General features: G+C 39.0%; 1 protein-coding gene across 1 annotated transcript; it reads right to left on the minus strand.

Annotated features, from left to right (window-relative positions):
- Nucleotides 1–9,998: 9,998 nt before the first annotated feature.
- LOC127807796 (E3 ubiquitin-protein ligase MBR2-like) lies at nucleotides 9,999–23,842 on the minus strand. The gene is made up of 6 exons (XM_052345908.1): nucleotides 23,486–23,842; nucleotides 20,237–22,087; nucleotides 11,557–11,607; nucleotides 10,806–10,904; nucleotides 10,559–10,702; nucleotides 9,999–10,431 (listed from the first exon to the last, which is right to left on the minus strand). The coding sequence occupies exons 2-6, from the start codon at nucleotides 22,007–22,009 to the stop codon at nucleotides 10,300–10,302; spliced, it is 2,199 nt and encodes a 732-aa protein (XP_052201868.1). The 5' UTR covers nucleotides 22,010–22,087; nucleotides 23,486–23,842; the 3' UTR covers nucleotides 9,999–10,299.
- Nucleotides 23,843–24,439: the final 597 nt, after the last annotated feature.

The following is a 24,439-nucleotide window of genomic DNA, read 5'->3' on the forward strand; positions in this document are numbered from 1 at the left end:
GGTAGGGCACTCGAGGGATTAAGTATGTTGCGGCAAGGTCAACCCCAACAGTGTGTGGAATGGTTTTCCACGAGAGGTTGAGTATGTCAGGGAGATTTCTCAAGTTAAACACGTTGCATGTTGTCAGTTGTCTGTATATACCATGCTTATATGTCTTTCATGCATTGTGTAAACTATTTCATGCCATCACTTAGATGTTTTATCATCTAACCTGGATTATGCCCCTGGAACATTCAACGTTCCAGCCAGGGACTACTGCAAAGTCGAGGACGTGGCCGGTGGGGCCAACGGTGTTTAGTTGATAGTCGTTGTACCTTTTTAAAGATGTCAGTATTCATTTTGGTATATGTACAAACAGTTATATGATACTGCTGCTATCATTTTGTATCATTGTAACACGTATTTTGGTGTGGGAACACCTTGTATGAATCTCGTGGTAGGCCACGACATTTTGATGTTAATGATTCCGTTGTGTTATATTATATCTCGTTTAGTTTTAAGTCTATTGATCTTGTTAGTTAAACGAGTAAGACTAGGTTCTCGGGATTTTCACCTGCATGTGAAGATTGTTCTCACCGTGGGCGCCGGCCATTGTGTGCGATGAGTTTTTCATCTGCATGTGAAGATTGTTCTCATGGCGCCACGTGTGACAGACTTGGAAAAAAAAAAAAGATTTCTGGGATTCCCTTATAGTGACGCGCCCGTGTAAGGCGAGGTGTTACATGAAAGATGCTAACGGGTCTCCAACTTAATCCATGTTCCTAATGCCATGCTCACCCACCTGGTTCAGCCATGCCCCTTCGCCCAATGGGGGATTGATATTCTAGGTCTGTTCCCGCCTGCCGTGGGTCAGGTTAAATACTTGATTGCCGCTATAGATTACTTCACCAAGTGGATAGAGGCCGTACCGTTGGCCTCCATCACTGCGTAAAAAGTGAAGCAATTTTTATGGAAGAGCGTGGTTTGTGTTAGACCAAGAAGTGCTATGGCACACACCAAGAGGGGGGGTGAATTGGTTATTTTAAAAACTTGATTTAAAACTTTGAAATCCTTTTGATTGAAAATAAAAATTCAATGCAAGTGAGGATAATGAAAAGCTAGCAATGATAAACAAATCAAAAAACATAAGCAAGAGAGAACACAAAGATTTATAGTGGTTCGGCTTAACCTAAGCCTAATCCACTACCTTAGCTCCTCACTAAGGATTTTTCAAACCATCTACTATCAACCCCCTACTCAATCCGAGTAGGTCCTCTAGTCCGAGACTAGGAAATACAACCTCCCACTCAAATGGGCCCTCTAGCTACACAAGCTAGGAAAATAACAACGATACAAATGAAAGAGATAAGCTAAGAGTTAACACTCTTAGTTACAAGTTCTCTCACAATGAAAACAAGGCTTAATATAAATTTACAATGATAGAACAACAAAGCCTTGGAGAGAAAATACAACAGTGAAGGCGCAAATATTATAAGCTCGAGTAAAAATGATTTGAACTCTTTAGATCAACTCGTTCCCATCCATTAGCCTTCTCTTGATCATCCATGACTTGTATTTATAATCTTCTCAAAAGATTGAAGAGAAATGTAGCCGTTTGTGACCGTTGGAGTTGAAAAACTAGCTGTTGGAAGCTTTCTGTAAAAGATATAGTCGACAGAAGAAAATGCATAGTTGACTATTTTTACAAATAAAACAAAACATAGTCGACAGACAAAAACGCATAGTCGACTATCTTATAACACAAAAATCCCATAGTCGACAGATACATATGCATAGTCGACTATTGCAAAAATATGAAGAAAATTTTGAATTTTATGGACAAAAATAGTCGATAGATGAAAAGCCATAGTCGACTATCCTTACTTGATAGTCGACAGATACAAAAATAGTCGACAGAAGCCTTAAATAGTCGACAGATCAAATCAGCATAGTCGACTATCCTTATACATAGTCGACAGCACTAAACAACATAGTCGACTATCTTCTTGGAAAATCTGGAAACTTAACAGATAACATGAGAAGCACACTTGATTAATACAAAACATCACCACATATTTACAAAACAAAATGTCCTCATTTTGTTTAATTTATATTTTACCTTCCATTTACTTTAATACATAAATGTAAATAAGAAAGTACCCCCCATTTGGATTCAATAAAAATATCTAAAAAATCAAAATCCATAAGAATAAAAAAGTAGAATTTGGATTTTAGTAGGAACTTAGGATTTTGCGATTTTACCACCTCCAAGATATACACTTTCTATTTCTTGAAAAAATCGTTAAAAATCATTTTATCACTAATGAATGTTAGCTATTGAATTACCGGGAGTTAGTTTTCTAAAAAGGAAACATTTTCATATATGTCTCCTTATAAGGTGCTAGTCTTCCAGACTTAGAAAAAATATTGAAACGTTATCAAAATGAGTTTCAAGATATGATGCATGAACTAAAGGATTTTTCATACGATTAAGTTTCAAGCCAAAACCTTTCATGCACGTTTCAAAATATGAAAGCTTATTTTGAAGTATGAGATTAACATAAATGATTTTTCATACTTAAGATTGGATTTTCATCAAACACATATATGTTAAAGATGGTCTTTTGCCTTAGAACAATTTTAGCTCTATGTTGACCAACGACTTCAAAGCTAATTTGAAAATCATTTTAGGAGATTCTTTTAAGACTAAATACTTGACTTTGCAAATCTCCAACTAATATAGAAAATGATAAATCTTTTTGGTTTTCATTTTAACAAAGCATTTGAAATTGATTTTTGTTGAAAACCATAGACTTAACTCATGGCTTAGGGATAAAACAAGGTATTGTTTTTCATCATCAAAACTAAACACAAGGGTAGAACATCAGTTTGTCGATTTGGGATCCCACGGGTGATTGTTTTAGACAATAGGACCCAGTTTACAGATTGGACAATCAAAAATGGTGTCAGGAGTTGGGGATCAAGTAGCACTTTACCTATGTAGCTCATCCACAAGCTAACGGAAAGATTAAGCTTGCCAATAGGACTATGCTCCATGCATTGAAGGCCCGGGTCGACAAGGTGGATGGAAGCTGGGGTGGACGAGTTACCAAGCATCCTTTGGTCTTATCGAACCATAAGGAGGGGGGTCCACAGGGGAGACCTCGTTCAGCTTATGTTATGGCTCAGAAGCCCTTATTCCAGTAGAGATTGGGATCCCAATTTTTAGAGTAGAGCATTTTAACCCGGAGTCCAGTGAGCAAGGATTAAGGAATAACTTGGATATAGTGGAGGAGCTTCGGGATGAAGCAAGGGTTCGCCAGGCGGCTTATAATCAGCGGATTGAGAGGTACTACAACCGGAGGGTGAAAGCTCGGAGTTTCCTACCTAGCGATCTAGTCCTCCGGCGAGCAAGTGTTAGTAACCCTTGAGATTCTAACAAGTTGTCACCAACTTGGGAAGGCCCCTATCGGGTTACCGAGACCCTCAGCCCTGGAGTATACCGGCTTGAGACCATGGACGACACTCCTCTAAAGAATACTTGGAATATTCAGAACTTGAGAAAATTTTATCAATAATGGGATACCCCCAAGGATGTTGGAGCTACGTATTTTCTCAATGAAATCTCATTATGTTCTTTTTGTTATATGTGCATATTTTCTCCTATAGAATATCATTATGATAACCCCCACAAAAAAAAAAAGGAACGAAAGGCGAAGGGGGAGGAAATGTTCCCCCCAACCTCAAAAGCCTCAAAAGGGATTTCTGAGTCCTTTCTCCATCGCTAAAGATAGCAAGGACTAAGGAAGAGCAATGGGCCAGATATGGCCCCAGGGGACCACCCCTAAAATAAAAAGGAAAGAAAGGCTAAGGGGGGTGGAAACGACCCCCAAAGAAGATGACCTAAGAGGTCTCAGAAGAGACTCCTAAGGCCTCACCTCCATACCAAAGTTGATAGGGGCTAAAAATAAAATAGGGACAGATGTGACCCCAGGGAACCACCCCTAATAAAAAGGAACCAAGTAGAATAGTACCCCCCGCCACGCCTACATGAGAGTTACGGTGGGTGTGCGAGATACTAAATAACAGAGACCACCTAACTCGGGCTATTACAAAAACATATCTTTGAGGCGCTTTATTCAACAAAGTGACAAGAGTCTAGTACAACTCGAGCTCAAGACAAGAAAATACATACGAAGATAAAACTAGCAACTAGGTTTCTTCTTCGGACTTCTCTGATTCGATGGCGGAGGCTTGGAAAATGATGCTCGGCTAAGCTAAATAATCACGTTATCCATGAATTTGACGGGGGAAAAGTCGAAGTCAAGGCAGGCTTTTTGCACTTTCTCCTTGTAGCGAAGGAAGCCTCTCTTCCAGACTCCTTGGCAACTCTCGTCTGATAAATCATTTCACCTCGAGAAGCTAGGTAGGGTCTTCATATCTCTCTTCTAGCTCCCAGATGCACTCTTGAGACCATCCCAACTTTTTGTCCATTGTATGGCGGCTAATCTTGAGCCCTTGGAGACCCACCTCTAGCTCCGCTGCTTGTTGATGTTGAGCCCTTAGATCCTCATCCTGCTGCTTGATGGTCCTATAGCAGTCGGCGAGGGCATTATCCAACTCAATCATTTTTTGAGAGTTCCTCATCATTCGCCTCTGGAGCTCTTTCTGAGCGACAATACTCTATATTCAAATAGCAAAAAATTAGAATATGGGGGTAGAAATTTCTCCATTGTTAAGGGGCCGAGAGACTAACCTAAACTAAGCCTTGGCAATAGCAAGACTCTAAGGTCTCCGAAGTCAGATTCGCGACCCCCTCTATGTCCACGAAAGTCGGTAGGCCCTGGATAAGCTGAGTCGCCACCCAAGCCTCACTGCTATGGTCTGACTCATGGACATTCCAGTTCTGCAGGTGAAGAGCCCAAGCAGGGATGGATGCCTCTTCCTCCTAGATCATGTCAGAAAAGTGCTCGGTACCTTGAGAGCCCCTTGCCTCGGGTCTGGGCAAAGGCGCGGCAAAGCGGGACCCAGAGGCTTTCAATTTTTTATGCCGAGGTGGGAGGCGAGAGTCTCTAGTATGCCTCTTCGCATTCTTCCTGGCCCATTTAGCCTTTTCAACGGCTTGCTTATCAATTCCCCATAGCTCTGCATCGTCAATCATCTTGGCTGAAAAGCATGACAGAATGAAATGGGTGTCAGGATGAGAAAGCACACACAAATTATAGACATGAAGCGAAACAAGAGGATTGAAAAAATCAACCTAAGGGAATGTCGACTGCTGGGCGTGGGTATCGACACACATCCCCAAGAAACAAAGTTTGCTCATTAATTAGCCTAGCGGTGCTAACGTGCTCCAGACCCATCAAAAGCTCAGCATCTCTCCTCTCTAATGGGGACATTTAGCGCTAGAAACTTGTGGAGGTAGATCGACGCCAGGCGGATGGCACACCCATAGAGATAAAGGAAGAACCCATAAAGAGAAATCGGTTCTTCCAACCCTTTAAGGAAGACGAGGTGTCTATGAGGAACTTACAACTGGGGTAGGCCATAAAGGAATAGCGAAATTCAAATTTGTCAACACATATAAGGCGAAAGAGTTTCAAGAAGAGCTCAGCCTTATTGACGATACATTTTCCCTAACAACATATAACAAAGGCGACTAAGCTCCTCCACCCATTGGGCACTAGTTGAGAAGGACATAACCCTACGAGGCAAAAAATCTCAGATAAGTTATCTTCAAAAGGTAAGCGGCACCCAGCTTCAAGAGATACCTCATAGATAGCCAATTCACCCAGAGGAGACTGATGGGCTCTAAGGTTGGAAGGCGCAACATACCAAAAGCCCTTGATGGAAAGATGATATTCTTTGACAAGTTCGGAGACCTCATCCTCTGTCAAGATAGAATAGGCATGGGTTAAGTCCTGAGGGAGACCGCTACAATCAACCTCTAGCTCTATGTCAATGTCATTATCAAAAGAGAAGGCATTAGAATGGGGCCGAGAGGTCTCGGCATCCCCTATTCGCATACTAGACTGAGAAGAGGAAGAGCTAGAAGAGTTAGAAGAGTCCGAACTATTCCCGTCCGAGTTGCTAAAGGAGGTCATGGGGACCGACTTACTAAAACAACGAAACATGGGAAAGAGAGACGACGAAAAACCACAAAAATAAGAGAAAAGAGGCAAGAGAATATCGGCCAATTAGAAGAATTCTAGAGACGAAGGGAAAATGCAAAGGAGAATGCTTAAGGAAAGAGCCGGTTCGTCCCTTGTTGAACCCGAAGACGCTGTTTGGAGTCTCTCATACCCTGTGAGAAGCCTGCACATAAAGATAAACCAATTAGAAGCAGGGGTCAATAGATCTCCCAAAAACAAAAAAGGAGGGGGTCAGCTAGTCCCCCAGGGGCTATAGTGCTGGGCCGAGGTTCGCGAGCTCGACCTCAGCCAGGCGTGGGCGGGGCGCTACAGCGCTGGGCTGAGGCGCGCGACCTCAGCCAACGCATGGGCTCGGCCTTGGCCAAGTGCAACCGGGGCTCACGGCCCCGACCCACGCAGCCTCAACCAGCAAGGCCAAGACCACTAGTCTAGGCCAAAAAAAAAGGAGAATGAGGGAGGAGAGTCCTCTTACCTCTTACTCTACTCCAAAAATGCCTTCACTCCAAGAATGCTTAGAAGGAGGGGAGCATATCCATCCCCTTTTATAGAGTTTTTTGGGAGGCATGAGAAGTGTGAGGGGATATTGAGTTGGGAAGCAAGCCCAATATTTGAGATAGCTAACCTTATTTTTTGCAGAACTCTTTTTTGAAGGAGAGCAAGAAAGCTTGGATAACTACTCCTTCAGCTACCCAAGCTCTTCACCCGCACAACTCAAAGAGTTGGGGGGGCAAGTGGTGAGGAGATATTTTACTAAGGGCAAATTTACTCTACTACCAACCTAGTACCGCCACGTGTCTATCTCAGGAAACACCACGTGTCCTCCGGATCTCCAAGATCTCCATCCCAGATTTGATTTGAACGAGAGGGACCCAGTCAACCTAGATTTTCTCCAACATCCTCTTTCAAAGGTTATCTTATCTCTTTGGAGTGAGTTTTACGCCATCTATAAATAGAGGTCAACTTCTACAGGTATGGGCATCTGATTACTGAGTGACTTTCCATTTCGGGTATTTTCTCCTACTAACTTAAGTGTCAAAGTCCTCCCGAGGGATTAAAGCCTCGCCCTTGCAAGTACTTGGTTCGAGGCAGACCACGGCGATCGGTCCAGTATCATCAATTTTCCTTAGGGCGTTTACAGAAAGGCTATTAGAAACTCCCACTGCAATTGTTCATATAAAAAAAAACTTAAGGAAGCTCGCAAAACCAATCATGTGTAAAGTCTGCTAGGGTCAAAAGGAACACACAGCATATCGAGGCTTCATCCCATCCATGAAGGAACTTGAGGGATTCAAATTGCAACATATACTCGTGGGGATTTCCCTTCCAAAATAAATAGGTTGCAGTGGGAGTTCAAATTTTAAGGGTAATGGTCACCTCAATAAATTAGTCAATAAAGGCATTCTTCTTTGGCATGCGCCAATTCGAGTGGGAAACAACTCTCTCCCACTCAAGGATTTCTTCAACAATCTTCCTTACTTGTGACTGCAAAAGCCTTTATGGCACAACCTCAATGGATGCTTCATCATGAGCTATAGCCTTCCCGATACGCCTTTGCCTTTCAATGTATTCCCTTTCAAGGCCAAATACATGAGGATGTGACCCTTGAGGAACTGAAGACGGCATATATGATTGTCCTGGGGATGAGTAAAGCTTGTCCTCTCCTGAAGCCAAGTCCTTTACTGATGGGGGTAGTTCAACTGTGGGAAAAATGGCTTGTAAAAGATTTGAAAGGTCCTTAAGGGCCTTAACATTCTCTTTATGGCTATGATTGTTCGGGAAAGTTTCCATTGTCTTGGAGAGTTGATTTGTTTTCCGGAGAAATGCTCTATAAGGTAAAAAGCAGTTAGAAGGCACACAAGAATTTCTTTTGTGTAGTCCCTTCGATACTTAACTCAAAGGATATCATGGTAGTAAAGATGTAATAAGATGCAAGTGAAAATATGCAATTAAAGGTTGTAGGTGAGAAAGGGATTTCTTTGGGAGAACCATAGTAATACGAAGTTGTGAGAGTGCTAGAAGGTGAAAAGTTAGGAAAAAGTCTCAAAAATGAAGGGTTAAAGGATACTTATTCCCTTTGGTTTGTGGCAGAGACATGTGGCACAGACATGTGGCACACGCAGTGTTGTCCCAGTCATAGGATGCAGTGTTGTCCCAAGGTTCAGATTAGAAAAGACCTTAGTGAGAAACCTCCCCCCCCCCCCAGAAAGGAAATGTTTTAGGCAGGCTACGTTGTCCAAGACAACATAACACAAAATTGTTTTGAGAAAAAGTTCTCCCTTGTTCTTCCTTGGGAAGGTGGCTTGAGAGGGTGGATTGTGGTGGCAGTTTGCCTCAAGGATTCCTTGTTAACTTCCCCAAGAGAACTTCTTCTCCCGGGGGATGTTCCTTTTCTAGGAGAATTTCTCTTAGAAAATGCCTTCTCCAGGAGAACTCTCATCGAAAAATAGGCTACAACAAATATATATATATATATATATCACTATAAAAAAATACATATTTTCTTAAAATATAAAGCATATATAAACAAAGGCACATATTTTTTAAATATATTTTCTACAAAAAAAAATTATATGAATTAAGAAAAAATAAACTCCAAACATATATAATCACTATATAAAGATTTCCATATATATGTATGTATATGGAAAATTAAGAGTTCATATTTTAATTTAAAGTCTGATATTTTTAAAAAATATAAAAGTAAATAATATATTTAGTCCATCTTCAAGAATAATGTGTTGAAATTTACTTTATTAAATTTTATCTCCTTATTTTGAAATCAACTTTGGATTCAACGTCATATCTTCTATGTTATTAATGGGCACAAATATTTTTTACAGAAAAATATTTTATAAAATACGTGATTCACATTAAATAAAATATTTTTTTTATTCATCTAGATTGTCTGAGTTTCACTCGACTAATTTTTAGGGGCAGATGACATTCCCCCCTAATATACTCTCCGAGTAAATTTGGATACAAACACAGTTTATATACATTCAAAGCTGGATATTCGACACAATCCATGAGAGATTTGTCTTCCAGCCTTAGTGTTACTTTTCAACTAAATGTTGCCTTTTAACAATAATTTTATCTTCTAAATCGTCGCACTAAATTCAACCTTCAATATTTTATGTAAAACTTTAAATATTTTACCACTACACCATAGCAATGGTGCAAATAAAACACTGTTTATCTCATGCGACGCATGATATCAGTACTTTCGCCCTATCCTTGAGCCATGTTTCCTAGGAGTGAAATTATTAAAAACAAAGAGGTGAAATTATAATGAACAGTGCAGCCCGATAGAACCGGCCGAGGGAGTTGAACTCACAATTCAACCCGTGGCGCATACCATTCCATCGGCGCACACAGCTAGAAATTCACCCAACTCGCCTTCCAAATTCGGCAAAATAACAATGTACCATTTGAATAGGACATCACATCCACTTATAAGAGCTTGAGTTGGTCTGGCAAAGATAAAAGTTAATATGATCCGTTACCATTACCATTAAAAGCAGCTCCACAACATTGATTTACAATGTGTTGACAAATGACTCAAATCATATTACTGATAACTGTTAGCTAATTTCATAAATACTAGTAAGTCTCCTACTTGTGTCATAGGAAGATCATAATTAGAAGATGAATTTACAATGTGTTGATTAAACATCACATATTGGATGATCCTATCGAGATGTCTGTCCCTAGGAAAAATCGAAAAAACAAAAGTTGACCCGAAATACGCATAAAATAACTAAGAGATCATAGTAGCTCACATAGCGGTCATACCAATTTGATTTTATAACCAACTAATAGAGTGAGCGGTAGGATTTTATGATCAAAGAAAGGGAAGGAAGATGTGCGCAGAAAGTGTATAGGTCTTGACAACAAATGATTGATAACTAAACATCCCAACACAGCAAAAAGATGAAGTAAACTAAAACAAAGATTGAAGGTAAGTTCTAACTTTGTAATTGTCTGCAAGGAGATAAAAAAACGTAAATAAGCCAATGAGAACCACTGATGAATCTTTGGCAATTGTTATTACCAGTGGATCAAGTCAACAAATGAGCTAAAGATCCCCCCACCCACCCCCCCCAAAAAAAAGAAAAAAAAGAAATAATAAATAAATAAAAACACTGAAGCAATAACAGTTGGTATTCTCTCATTTATTCATGGCAGCCGTTTTACAAATGGGGCACAAATTCTTGTGCATCAGCCATTGTTTAATGCAATCCCGGTGGAATTCATGCCCACACTCCAGGGTTCCCACATCATCTCCATCGTTGTATTCCTCCTGGGAACAGAAGAAGCCATTAAAAGAAGAGAATAAAGAGGACAAGAGATGGGTGAAATTGCACGAAATGGAACAATACAGGGAGGGGATAAGCCCCCCCCGGGGGGGGGAGGGGGGGGCGTTGTACCTGACATATGCAGCACGGTTCCACCTCCAGCGGCGAACCCATTGCTATAGAGAAGTACTTCCGCTGCTTCAGATGTTTCAAAATGGTTTCTTCGCTCAAACCTGTGTTAACATTTCCAATGCGCTCTTCCAGTGCTAGTAACTCCTGAAAAATAGCAAAAACAAGGATAAAATTAATTATGCTTATGCTATTGCCTATTCAGTAGAAATTATGGGGACGGGAAATGGCTAAAATATGCATGGTTTACCTCGTAAGACATGTTATCAACATCAAGCCGCATATCCCTGTGCCTATCATAGATATCAGTCATTCCAAAAATGACAGACTGATCGAGGATCATTACGTCCTATAACACAAGCAGAATAAAACATCAAATGCCAGATCTTATTTAGTCATTTATTCGTCCTTTTTAGAGGAGGAGGGGGGGGGGGGGGGGAAGGGGGGATCTTGACAAATCCAGAGAGGAGAAAAAAATTTCTTTTGTCCATTATTTAAACAATCATTTATCATTCTATTTACTCACGCCACCCCTGTAAAGCGGAGTGTCTTGTGTACTGAGGACGCCCTTTAACAGTAGCTCAAAAATGCTATTGTCCACAACTCTTTATGTACAAACTAATCAATAATCCTTCCTACTATTGCTACCTATTTTAATTTTGACAAATAGCAAGTGTTGCCATTGTCAAATTTAAACAAAGAAAAGCCATTCTAATGGTCACTGGTGTATGTAGTGCATGGCATTTACATAAAAACCTAAGAGATTCAATTCTTATCATTGGCTTAATAAAGGTCTGTCCTACGGCAATATTTTAATCAGCCACCATCAAGGGATTTTGCGGAAGAATATAAGAACAGAGTAGTGTACGGAAATATTTTATCATTGTCTTCTCATGTTAAAAGGAAGAACCATGCCCAAAACTTCTAATGCCAATGTTAACCAGTTTACTGATGGCACTATTGACATAAAAGCCAATAACATCAAAATTTAAAAATCTAACCTCAAACCGCAAGCCTTCGCCCCGACGCATGAGATCCAAAACATTGCGAATCTGATTCACACAAAATCAAATTGTCAGCTTACATTTTAAAGGAGCACCAAGATAGGAAATATTCCATAGGCAAGCATCAAATACTAACCTACCTCATTTGTCAGTGAAAGAAAAAAGATAGAGAGAGAGAGAGCACTTATCTCTAGATTTCAAGATAATGCCTGGACTTATTAACAAAGAATTGTTCAGGATTTCACATAAAACTATCATAATATATAACTCGACAACAAATGTGTGTGTGTGTTTTTCTTTTTCATTTAAATGGCAAAGCACATAAGTAATTATTATTATTATTATTATTATTATTATGCTCGTCTCACAGTTAATTATTTTTACAACTGAGAATGCCAACAGAAGAAAATTTATTTCCATTTTAAAGAAAATTTGTAGTTCTGTGAAGAACCCGTCATTCATTCAATATAATTCATATTTTATATAAAAAATAGGAGATATTACATTTGTATTCAAAACCATAGTTATCAGGCTCCCCTACCCCCCCCCCCCCCCCCACTGCCTTCAAGCCACGTTCCAGTTACTGTGCACCAGAAAGTGCTTTCCCGTCTTGGAACACCATAGAATGTGTCCCAATTTGCCTAGATTGGAGATCCAGATTAAAGAGAGTGGTAGAGAGAGATGTCGCACTGATGGGTCTCAATGTTTTGTCTTCGAACTGTGGTGCCATCCCAACTGAACAAAAAAATATCGAGAGGGAAAGGGAGGGAGGAGGAACAAAGAAATATGGCCTTAAAAGGGAAAAGGAATGTCGAGGGAAAAAGAAAAAAAAAAAGAGGGGAAAAGGAAGGTGGCTACTACAAGAGGGAGGGTAAAATGTTTTGGTCATATTTTTTTTTTTTCAAAGGGCTAAAAAAGTTGGTGGGCTTAGTTATAATGGAGAAAATGTGAAAATTACTTAGTGGAACAACGCCAAATATATAACTTATTATATAAGTTATTATAACAGAAAAGAATAAAATTTATTCTTTGGAAGAAAGGGCATAAACCTAAAATTAAGCAGGAAATAAAGAAAGATAAATTAGCAATAAAATAAGAAAGACAAGGCAAGTCCCCCTCCCCAATAATAACACAAGACCCAAAATGTTCTCAAAAATAGTTTATGAATATATATTATATGTTTTGGAGGTGTTCCACTTAGGTGAACCAAAGAAGCCTACCCCTTTGTGCCACACCGCATTCCACGGTACCGAGCATTCCACAAACCAAGTAACTATGTCAAAACCCATATACTTGGGAAGAGGAAGACCAAAGAAAACTTCATGGAAAACTCTTAAACATGACATGCAACATAGAGGCCTTACAAAAGACATGGTCAAGGATAAAGATGACTAGAGAGATCACTTAAATATGACAGCATATAATTTGGTCATCAATAGAGATGGTGGATATCTAGAATTCAGGTAGCCGACCCCACCTAGTAAGATTAAGGTTTGAGATAATTGTTGTTGTATGCATTTATGTGGAAGATACCAAACATGCTATAGTTGACATGGATAGAACATTAATGGGATAAGGATGTGAAAATGTAAAATGAGATAAAAGCCAGTATAATGCATTTACTTTTCCAGGATGAGTGACACTATCTATATGGAAGATGACACCCAACTAACTCACCAACTGACTGTTCAAGTTTGAGTTTCATCTACTTCATTGTTATTTAGACCAATCCAAGAGAAATCCCATGATTCTAATCACAACTATTGGATATTTGATTCTCTACATGAGCAAGTGCACCTAGAGGAATTTTTCTCCTCCACTTTTGACCCCTTAATAGACTAACTACCAAAAAGGGAAAAGACTTGCACCTAGCTAACAGAGTTCATAGGGGAAAAGGGGCTAACAAGTTTTGGCTATGAATTCACTTGTGTCGTAACCCGAAGAGTTAGGAGATAGCAGAAAATAGTAGTTGAAGTTTTATTTTACAGTTATAACTATTAGCAGAATCTGTTAACAATATAATCAAATAACTGCTGCAAATATCAAGTAACTGCTGTGGATAGCCATATATAAAGCTATGGCACTTAGAACCAGGATTATCAAGAAATTAATTGAAGTTCTCTCATTTTCTCTATATCTATCCTCTATTTCCCTCTGTTTTCTCCCTAAATTCTGTCTTTTCTCTCCCTTTCTTTCTTTCTTCTTTCTCGATTGTCAACTAGAAAACCTAGGTTTGAAACCTAGGGTCTTGACAATTGGTATCAAAGCATTTGGTTCTTAGATAGCTATTCATGACAACCTGCATCTACGAGTTTTGAAGCTATGGTGGACGGTACTCGAACGAAACAACTGGAGGCGCAAGTCAACCAGGTTAACTCCCTTGTGACCAATTCAAAGACTCAAATGAAGCATTGGAGTCTAGGGCGAGCAAGAACAAGAAAGTATTCAGTGGTTGGAAAACAAGCTGGATGCTTGGATGGAGGGTTTGGCCAAAAGGTTGGACGGAATCTTGCAAATGTTTTCCAAGATTCCATAGTTAAGCCTACAACAATAACAACATAATATCCATCCTTTATCCCATTACGTGGGGTCAGTTACATAAATTCTAGACTTCCATGTACTTCTGTCTTTTGTCATATCTTCATTTAAACCCATACACTTCATATCAAACTTTAATGTCTCTCCTAAAATCTTCTTGAGTCTGCCTCTACCTCTTTTTTTGACTAATTGTTCCATTTCATCAACCCTCCTCACAAGAGCATCTCTTGATCTTCTTCTCACATGACTAAACCATTTTAATCTAGTATCTCTTATCTTCTCCTCGATTGGCACTACTCCTACCTTATTACGAATAACCTCATTTCTAATTTTATCTTTTCTTATATAGCCACACATCCATCATAGCATCCTTATCTCCATTACGCCCCAACATTTTGAGTCATATAACAAAACTGGTCTTATAACTGTCCTATGGAATTTTCCTTTCAGTTTTAATGGGATTTTACCATCATATAACACCCCCAACGCATTTCTCTATTTTAGCCAACCTGCCTTAATTTTATGCGTGACATCCTTATGAATTTCTCCATCTTTTTGAATCACTAATCCCAAATATCGAAAATGGTCTTTTCTTTGTATGATTTGGTCTTCCAATTTTATTATAACATCCTCCACTCTTGCATTCTTACTAAATTTACATTCCATATATTATGTTTTCCTTCTACTTAATTTAATTCCCTTAGATTCTAAATTGTTTCTCCACAACTCAAGCTTAGTTTTCACTCCCTCTTTTGTTTTATCCACCAACACTATGTCATCTGCAAATAGCATACACCATGGCACCTTTATCTGAATGTGTTCAGTGAGTTCATCCATTACTAAAACAAATAAGTATGGACTTAGTGCAGAACTTTGATGTAGTCACATTGTAATTTTAAATGGTTCAGTATCCCCTCCCCGCATGTTCTGACCTTTGTCTCTGCACCGTGATACATGTCTTTAAGGGCTTGTATATAGGTTATTCGGACTCCTTTATTCTCTAAAACCCTCCATAATACTTCTCTAGGGATTCTATCATAGGCCTTTTCTAGATTATCCCGATACCTTTCCATTAGGCGCCTCAATAGGTATATAACTTCCATTGTTGACCTACCAGGCATGAAATCAAACTGATTTTCATGGTATGACTTATTAACTTAATTCCTCTGTAATTTTCACAGTTTTGAACATCTCCTTTGGTCTTGTATATAAGAACCAAAGTACTCTTCCTCCACTCATCTAGCATCTTTTTTGAACCAAAGTACTCTTTCTCCACTCTCCTTTGTTCTTTTATATGGGATTTTACCATCATAGTTATGCCTATCGAAAGATTTTTTGCACGAGTATGGGGATCCAATTTTAGAAGGTAATGGTTTAAATCTCAAACAAACTAGAACTCCTGTAATAGAAGTTGAAAATATGCATGACAAGTTTAGGGTTGATAGGACGAATGATAGAAGGACGAAAAACAATTCAGTGAATAATTCCTATACTCATAGTGTTGTTCCTATGCCAAACCTAGATGGTGGGTGAGGAGATGTCAAAAGTTTTTTCAATTCTACAACATAGGAAAGTCGAAAATGGTTAACCTAGCTCCAGCCTACTTGATGGATGCAGCTGATGCATGGTTTCAAGGTTGGGCGAGGCTTAGAGAAGAATGTGTTTGGCAGGACTTTATGGAAAATTTTGGCAAGAGATTTGGGGACAAGAAAATGACTGATGTTATAGAAGAATTCAATAAGTTGAGATAGGCTGGAACAGTTTTGGAATATCAAACCAAGTCTGAAGAACTTAAATCACTAGTGATCATTACCAACCCCTCTCTTTCAGAAGCATATTTTGTTTTGAGTTTTATAAGTGGCGTTAGTGAAGAACTTAGGCTAACAGTGAAAATGCTGCAACTTACAACAGTTAAGCAAGCAATAAAGAAGGCAAAACAATAGGAATTGACAGAAGAAGCCAAATTCAAGAAGCATCTACAAGAACCAAGTTTTCCCTTATTCAAGTACCCGTTCTATGGACCCATTTGCACTCAAATAACAATACTTGGGAATTTCTATTGAATCTCCTAGCTCAATTTCCTTGAGTTGCTCAATTTCTTTAATTTTCTTGAGGACGAGAAAATTTTGAAGGGAAGGGAAATGCCGTGACCCGAAGAATTAGAAGATAGCACAAAGCAACAGTTAAGTGTTATAGTTACAACTATTAGCAAAATTTGTTTACAATATAACTACATAGTTGCTGCAAATATCAACAGCTGTAAATAATTGTTGTGGATAGCCATATATAAAGCTATGCCACTTAGATCCAGGATTATCAATAAATTAATTGAAGTTCTCTCATTTTCTCTCTATCTATTCTCTGTTTCCCCTTGTTTTTCTCTCTATTTTCTCCCTAAATTCTCTCTTTTCTCTGCCTTTCTTTCTTCTTTCTCGATTGTCAACTAGAAATCCTAGATTCGAAACCTAGGGTTTTGACAACATGGTACATTCTTCTTCCCTTCTTTAACCCACCTTATTAGAAAAGTGGATTTACCTCTTCTAAGTAATGTATTGAGTGGCAGCAAGGAGGTTCCATTCCCTAGTGATTCCATCTAATTCTTGGGGCAAAGAAAGTTACTCCTGAGTTTTGAAGGCACCACTATAGGCTGCAAGACTCTCTACCCAGACACATTCCTATTCACTTTAGGAGGTATCAAAAACAAAGTTTAGGATGAATCCCTCTTTCTGTTTTTTGCTAATTTTGTTCTTGTTGCATTCTTAAGCGTACAAGGTATACTTTGTCTGACTGTTAGCAAGAACTATTTGTCACCATTCTCCTCTTTGGAATGTAGCTGTTCCAGCCATAGTATGTGTTTGAACCAGATAAATACCTTCCTCCGCCATCAGTTTTATGGAACTTGTGTCAAATACATAGCAGATTTGGGCACTCTAGTGAAAATATCAAACATTACTCTACCATCCTCAGATAAATGTTATTTAATGATATCTGGCTTTGTAAAGACCAAACTGGGCTGGTCTATTGATGATCTACTAGTTGATCCAAGTTCTTCCATCTTAAAGGCTAGTTGAGTAATAATTCAAATCTTTTTAAATGACTACTGTTTAAGGTGGCATTCATACTTACTGGAAAGGAGGAAAAAGAAGTAGCACTCCAGCTAACAAAGTGTTAAAAGTAGAGAGTGTGAACTAGGCATGCCGAATATAGCAAGTCTACCTGATCTGTGCATCTGCAGAGGTGCCTATTAAGACATCCTGCCAAGATGGATCTTACAGTAGGTGGCTTTACATGAGTTTTGGGCAACCACATATGAAATGGTAAGAGATGAGGGAGGATAAAGTTAATTTGATGATCTTACAGTAGATGGATCTTACAGTAGGTGACTTTGCAGATGGTCGTTTTATTCTAATTCAACTTTTGAGGTTTTCTTGTACCCTAATTTTAAGATCTTCGTTTCAGATTTGATCTTACACTGTTTTCGCCAAATTTTTGCACCTGCTTTAGCTGATTCTTCCTCCCAACTGTATCACTTGAGTTGGGTAAAAAATAAAAATATAAAACAATGTCATTTAAACAAAATAGAGACCCCAATAAGAGCAGAAAGAAATGAGAGAATCTATGTAAACAAGCCAAGGGATCAGAAAAAGTCACTTCAGATGAATTGAGCGATTGATTTATGATAAGCTCATATATCTAGGAGTTAATTGTAACAAAAGATTTGAGGTTGTTAGACATGCAGAGGTCATATATAATCTAATTCAAATCATTTGATGTTCTTGACAACTCTTTGGAAGGTTATAGGATGTCTTAGAGTTTGCAATACATGCCAGATTGAGGGCTTCACCAAAACACAGGATAAGGTCATTAATGGTTGGTACTCTTGATCTTTTTCTTTCTCCTACAGTTATTGAATAACAAAACAAGAGGAATAAAATGTTATTCTCCCTTTCCCTTGTTTATTGAGGGGGATTTTTGTTCAAATTTCAATCGTGATGCTTTTAGCTCCTTTGTTTATGATATAACAAAAATAAATTAAAAGGAGGTTGAATATTTATCGTTTGACTAAGCAACAGCAGGGATAGCTCCATACTTCTCTTCTCCCTTCTTCCCATCCCTTCATTTCCTCTCCTCTACATCTGAATGGTTAGATGAAGTTAGTTTATCTATGATTTGAAGCCTTTGACCTGGATTATGAGGTATTTATGTCATAATCAACGTCTACTTATTTATACATAATCTAGGCAAAGAAAATGTTAATTGCTATTTCTTTGAAATTGTAAGACCTTTTGATGCCATCTATTCAAGAAAATATTTTCTGCAAGACCATTAACAGACAACCTCTCTTGAACATCTGTGCTATACAAATCCAAGGGCTGCAGATTTGGGGGGCTCCTAACCTGACCTAACCAGAGCTCTATTCATGATTGCAGTGGGTTTGTGCTAAATCCTTCCCTTAGGTTACAATCTACTGAAATTCACCAACCTTGAATGTTGTTGGACCTAAAATGAGGTTCATGAAAAGCCAATAACCTAAACCTGGTTTCATCTTGGTTTGTAGCATGTGTGAATTGAAATCCAACAGTGTCAGAATTTCACTGTCCATTCCGGAATGTCACTGGCATTATAAGGTAAGACTTTGTCACACATTCTCCTCATGCTTCCTAATTGAACCTAGGACACCCTCTCCCTCTTTGACCTCTTTGAAAGCCTGTCCTACCATTTTTACCAGTTCAATGTCATCTTACTGTTGCCTATTTTTAGTATTGTACTCCCTTGATTCCGTCAAAATTAAATCAACCCAAACTAAAAAATCAAGGACAAAAGCCTTCATTTTGGGCATTGGACTTGACTGCAGCATCGTTTGGATGTTGCATTTGCTTTTCCAGGATGATTATGTCCCAAACCAGCCAAAGCCAGGTTGAATTTGTGGGTGCCTCAATCCAAATTTAGATTCTCGAACAATCTCAGTTGATTCATCTCATTTTGTATTTAATAAATGTTACCTCCATCTCACAGATTCCTCTATTCCCAAACTTACCCAGTTATACTTACTTTGTTTTATCCTTAATTGCCAAGTATTCTGTACCATCTTTCATGGTTTTCATATGGTCCCAGGAAACTTTCTGTTTTTCCCATAAGTATCATTTTCATTACATAGATAACCTAAAGCATTTGTTGAACGGTGAATCCCACCTTAATTCTATGATTTAAATCAACACTAGTGTCTCATTCTTGAGAGGATTAGATAACCCAAAGCATGATGGACTAAAATTACTGGGGCCTCCCAATTTACTGACTTTGCTAACTTTTTGGTGTTATTGGACCACTCCTTCATTTCTACTTTGATTTCTGTTAGATATTTATATGTAATGCATAGTCCTATTAGCATTAAAGGCTCTTGATTATAAAGCTACTCTTTGACATCTGACATTTTAACCTAGCATTGTTGTAAGAAAACAAAAACCATTCATGATATGCCCTAAAATTAAGCAGTCCTCTTGCAGAATAATGAGGTTCAAATCTTTTGTGTCCTGCAACCAAGAAATAGATGCAAAAGGGGGATGGGGGGCGAGGCGGAATTGATATCTCAAGAAAGTAAACAATTCATAACAGGAACCACTTTCTACCCTCAACAATTCCACCATTGAGGTTTAGATTATGCACCAAAGTGTGTTATATGAAGAGGCATGAATTTCTGCGATCCAAAAATAATACACACATTTTGGAGCATCATAGTACAACAGACCAGATCAAAAGAAGTCTTAAAGAGACAAAATTGTCAAATTTTACAATCCAATGATGATGATACATGTGATAGAGATGATTTACACATTTGATCAGCCAATTTCATAAGATAATTACACCTTTGAAATATTCAAGGGAATGAGCTTAACTAGAGCACAATAACCACAGGTTAAAATGCAATACTTAGATTATTTAGAATTATAAAAGAGATAAGAAAATGAAAACAAACAATAATATTATTGTGACAGTCATAACAACATTAGATTATGCAATAACGTGGCACAGACCAAGAAACTTGATATTTTTCTTGTTGGAGTGGATCGAGAAATTATAATCATAAAACAAAGCTCCATTCATAAAGTTTCACAGGTAAGTATTAATTAATAGAACAAACCTCAGATACAAGACGGCTTCTTCCTTCACTGCCAGCAGCCAAAGCTCGTAATGAGTAGGAAACACCAAAAGCACCATCTAGTTGTCTCTCCAACAAAATTGCAGACCTTGAGTTTGATAGATGACCATGGCCCTGGTTGCCTACTCCAGATGGGAGTGCCATTTCTTGCGACTGTGAGGAAGGTACTGGTTGTACTGGAGGACCACTACTGCTCTGACCTCCAGACACAGGGCCAGCAGAAGATAGAAGTGACCTGCGCACTAATTCAGACAATCTCCGTGGATATTGCCTAGACGCACGATGAGGAATCCAAGTTGGACCAGGTAACGGTTGGACAACTGAACTTGAACCTGTCCGAGAAGTAGAAGCAATATTTCCAGCAATACTTGCATTTCCACCTGCTAAACTCCAAGTGGTTGAATTTTGAGCTGAATTTCTCCTTCCATTCGAAGATGTGAACACAGGATGTTCTGAAATGTTTCTTGGCATGTTAAGTGGGTCAGCTACCTCATGCAGCATGGCATCTCCTTCTCCAGAGCTTGATGACCGCCCAGTTCTAGAGCTAGAAGCTGCATTCCACCTGGATGACGGAGGGGTTCGTCGCAGAGTAGGAGGATGCAATACAAGGGGTTGGCTTTGAGGGCCCATATTTTCCGCTGCAGATGGTGGCCTCATGTCCACTGAGTTATTGAGCGAAACAAGTACTGGTGATTGCTGCTGTGCTGACAACACATTAGAATGCCTGACATTGCTTCCTGTTGGAAATACATTAACGGGGATAGAATCTTCTGGTTGACGTAAAGGATTTATTCTCACGCGGTAATTTCTCTGGGAATTTTCTGCATTTTCTGCCACATTTAAAGGGAGGGGACTTCCAGGAGTAGTTCCTCCAGCACCAAGTCCAAGTCTCACATTCATCTGTTCAGAAGGGTTAAAATGAACTCTGTTCTCTGATGGAGTGGGTATACTCAAACCGCTTGCAGCATTGTATTGAGCAGGAACAGCGTGTGCAGGAACAGTGTGCCAAACATTATTTTGTGCAGCTTGAAAGTAGCTTGAACTTCCACTCATGGAAGATTGCCCAGTATTTCCTTCAAGAGCCTTTCTTTTACAGGATAAGCGGCGACCCTCCAATGATAACCCTGGCCTTCCCTCATTTTCTTCTGCCAAATACCCAACACTGCCAGAAGGCAATCCAAAAGGATCGGAGGAACTACTGGCAGTTGGCATCCTTGCATTTTCTGATTCATCAAACTTGTATGCATTAGTGGAGTCCATGATTTGACAGCCATCATGATGTCCTACAGGTGCTGAAGAATTCATGTCAATATCTTGAGTAGCATTACTAGAACTTCGGACAAACAGAGGTGCATTTGGTATCTGTCTGCTATTGCGGTTAACACTAACACTGTTCATCATATTAGCTGGTCCATATTGCTGTGCTTCTGACATGGGACCAGCTGCACCACAAGTAACCCTTGATGATGACCATCCATGTTCTACTCTTCGTTCATCAAGACTAACATGGCTTTGTGTGCCACTAGAACTGGGTTCACCTACATACCAACCACTCAAGTTCCGTCCTTCTTGACTAATGGAGGTTGGATAAGTACCGCCGGTAGATGTTATATAGTCTGGCAGTACGTTATGCGCCGAATTCTGCACATTATTCCAGTAAATCTGCTCATCTAGACTTGCATCACTTGATGCAGATCCACGATCAAAGCCTAAGGTTTCAGGCAAGGAACCTATAGCACTCCTCTGCCCTTGCATTAGGGCTACAGTGCTCTTTGGTCACAAGCTCTTATAGTTCCAAACAAGCCTTCAACGGAACAGGACTTATTGGCAGACCTGTGACCACAAAAGATATTGAACAAGTTAACACAGTGTACATTAACTTTGATAACAAAAATCATATATGATGCAGATATTTGACAGATTGATATGTAATGGACAATCCATGCAAAGTGCAGACAGATAGAAGAGGAACTGCAATAATTTAACTATCAACAAATTCTGCTACAAGTAATCCGAAAACGATTTTAACAGTATTGCAACCCAATTCTCACATTCAAACCAATAAGTAACATATACTAACAGTAGAAAGTACTAGAGGTGGTTTGGAACCAAAAGAGTTGCTATCTGCCATGCCTACAAATGGCTGTCACGGATTTAAGGATATTACTAGCATCTGCAAAATGGCATTTTAGAATGACAAGGAATCAAAAGGTTTCGAGCAATGAAATGGAAGAACTCACATAAAAAGCAACCAGGTCCTAAGTGAAACAAGAGTACAATACAGGTGGTGAGTGTTACCCCTGAATAGATCACTAAGTAAAAATTTGCAGAAGCAACATCCAAAACTAGCCTAGAGGCAATTAATCCACAGCTACAATCTACTCAAGACCAACTATAACCTCTTTCATCATTTAGCCCCATCTAAATTTGTGTCTTGTGTTGAAGAAAAATTCTGTGCATTCACGGCATCCTCCAAACTTTATCAACTAGTGCTACCAGAAACAGCATTACAAAACTCAGTGCCAATTTATTCTTCAGCTTTTGGACAATGGCACTGCTTTATGCATAATAGCTTTAAGCTCATTACTGCAAAAGCAGTCTTGTTATTTTCACAAAGCTATATTGTCAATAAAGGTTAATATGCAGTACACATGTGTTATGCGTATCTTGCACTCAAATATTTTAATTTGATACCACACCCATCAAACAGAATTCAGACAGTTCCGAACATCTAAACTTCGCACCAAAGGAAAGATAGATGAAGCAAAACCAACCAAACCCGCCAACAGCATTGCTCAAAAAGAGCAATTTAAGGCCACCTGAATCACAAAGAGTTAGGCACAAAAGAGATGCACCCTTAAATCACAAGGAAATCAAATACTGCTATATGCACATAAAGTTGCAGAAAGATGGAACCAACAGTATTTTAACTCTCATCAGCTTAAAATCAAACAACCCAACGAGTGAAACAGCATGAAAACAAGTAAATACAGAGAACTTTAATTACAAAAAGGAAAAATTGAAGGAAAATTTTCCAGCAGAGACCCGTCCAAAAATCATCCAATACCCACCAGAAAAAGAGGGATTTTTTCAAGGTAAAACCAAACACCGAATACAGAGAACCAAAAAAATAAAAAATAATAATAAAAAACTAAAAAAACGTTCAAGATAATCGTGAACACGATCCTATGATCAAAGATCGGCGGAGAAAGGAAAGAATTAAGAACCCACCAGGCGGGCGACAGAGGATTAGGCGGCGGATCTGCGGTGAAGACGTGAAAACCAGAGGTTTGGCGGAAGATTTTCAAGAAATGATCGAAGGAAAGAAACACGGGATGGCTATCCCTCTTTCTCTCCCTGCTTTTCTCTCTAGAAAAAGAAGCAACACAAAGAGAGAGAGAGAGAGAGATCGGAAGAAGAGATGAGAACAAGAAATGGGCGTTGCTGGGAACAAGAAAGAAGGCGGATTAAAGAGGGCAGCAAAGCAAAGCAGCAATCTATAATTTACGAAATCGCCAAGAAAATACTCACACCCAAATGCACAGGCAGAGAGAGAGAGAGAGAGAGAGAGAGAGAGGGGGGGGGGGGGGGGGGGGGTTGAATGAGAATAAGAAAATTTTAATAATAATAAGAAGTAAGGCAGAGGCATCCGCCGCTCACCCAACGCCAAACCTTATTCTCTCTCTAAAATTAAATAATTTTCCAATAGCCATCATTTCATTTCATTTCATTCAATTCATTTAAATTCAATGCATCAGAGATGGGAAAACCCAATCTGGTCAAATACCAATTTCCTCCTTTAAATGTTGCTTTCCATGCCATGCCATGTCCCTTCTTTGTGTTTTTTTTCTCAAAGATTTTATGAATCATTCCACTCTGTAAGCCTTTCCCCTATGGGGTGCGCACTGATAGATATTATCACCCCCTCCCCTCCCCTCCCCTTTCACACTTCTCCGGCCTCTCCTTCACGCCAAGCATCACATTCACATTCCTCTCTATCAAAATAAAATCAATTTTTTTTTTTTTTATCTTCTTATCGTAAGCGCAACCATTTATGAAATTTTTATCATAGTTGTATCTATAATTGTACCTTGTGAAAACATCGGCTCCTCATCTTTGACTCGGATGACAGGTCACACTATATATATATATATATCTCCATCTTGCCATTTTCAAAAATATTAT

The sequence above is a fragment of the Diospyros lotus genome, chromosome 8, assembly GCF_014633365.1.
Source record: "Diospyros lotus cultivar Yz01 chromosome 8, ASM1463336v1, whole genome shotgun sequence".
NCBI classification, from domain to species: Eukaryota; Viridiplantae; Streptophyta; class Magnoliopsida; order Ericales; family Ebenaceae; genus Diospyros; species Diospyros lotus.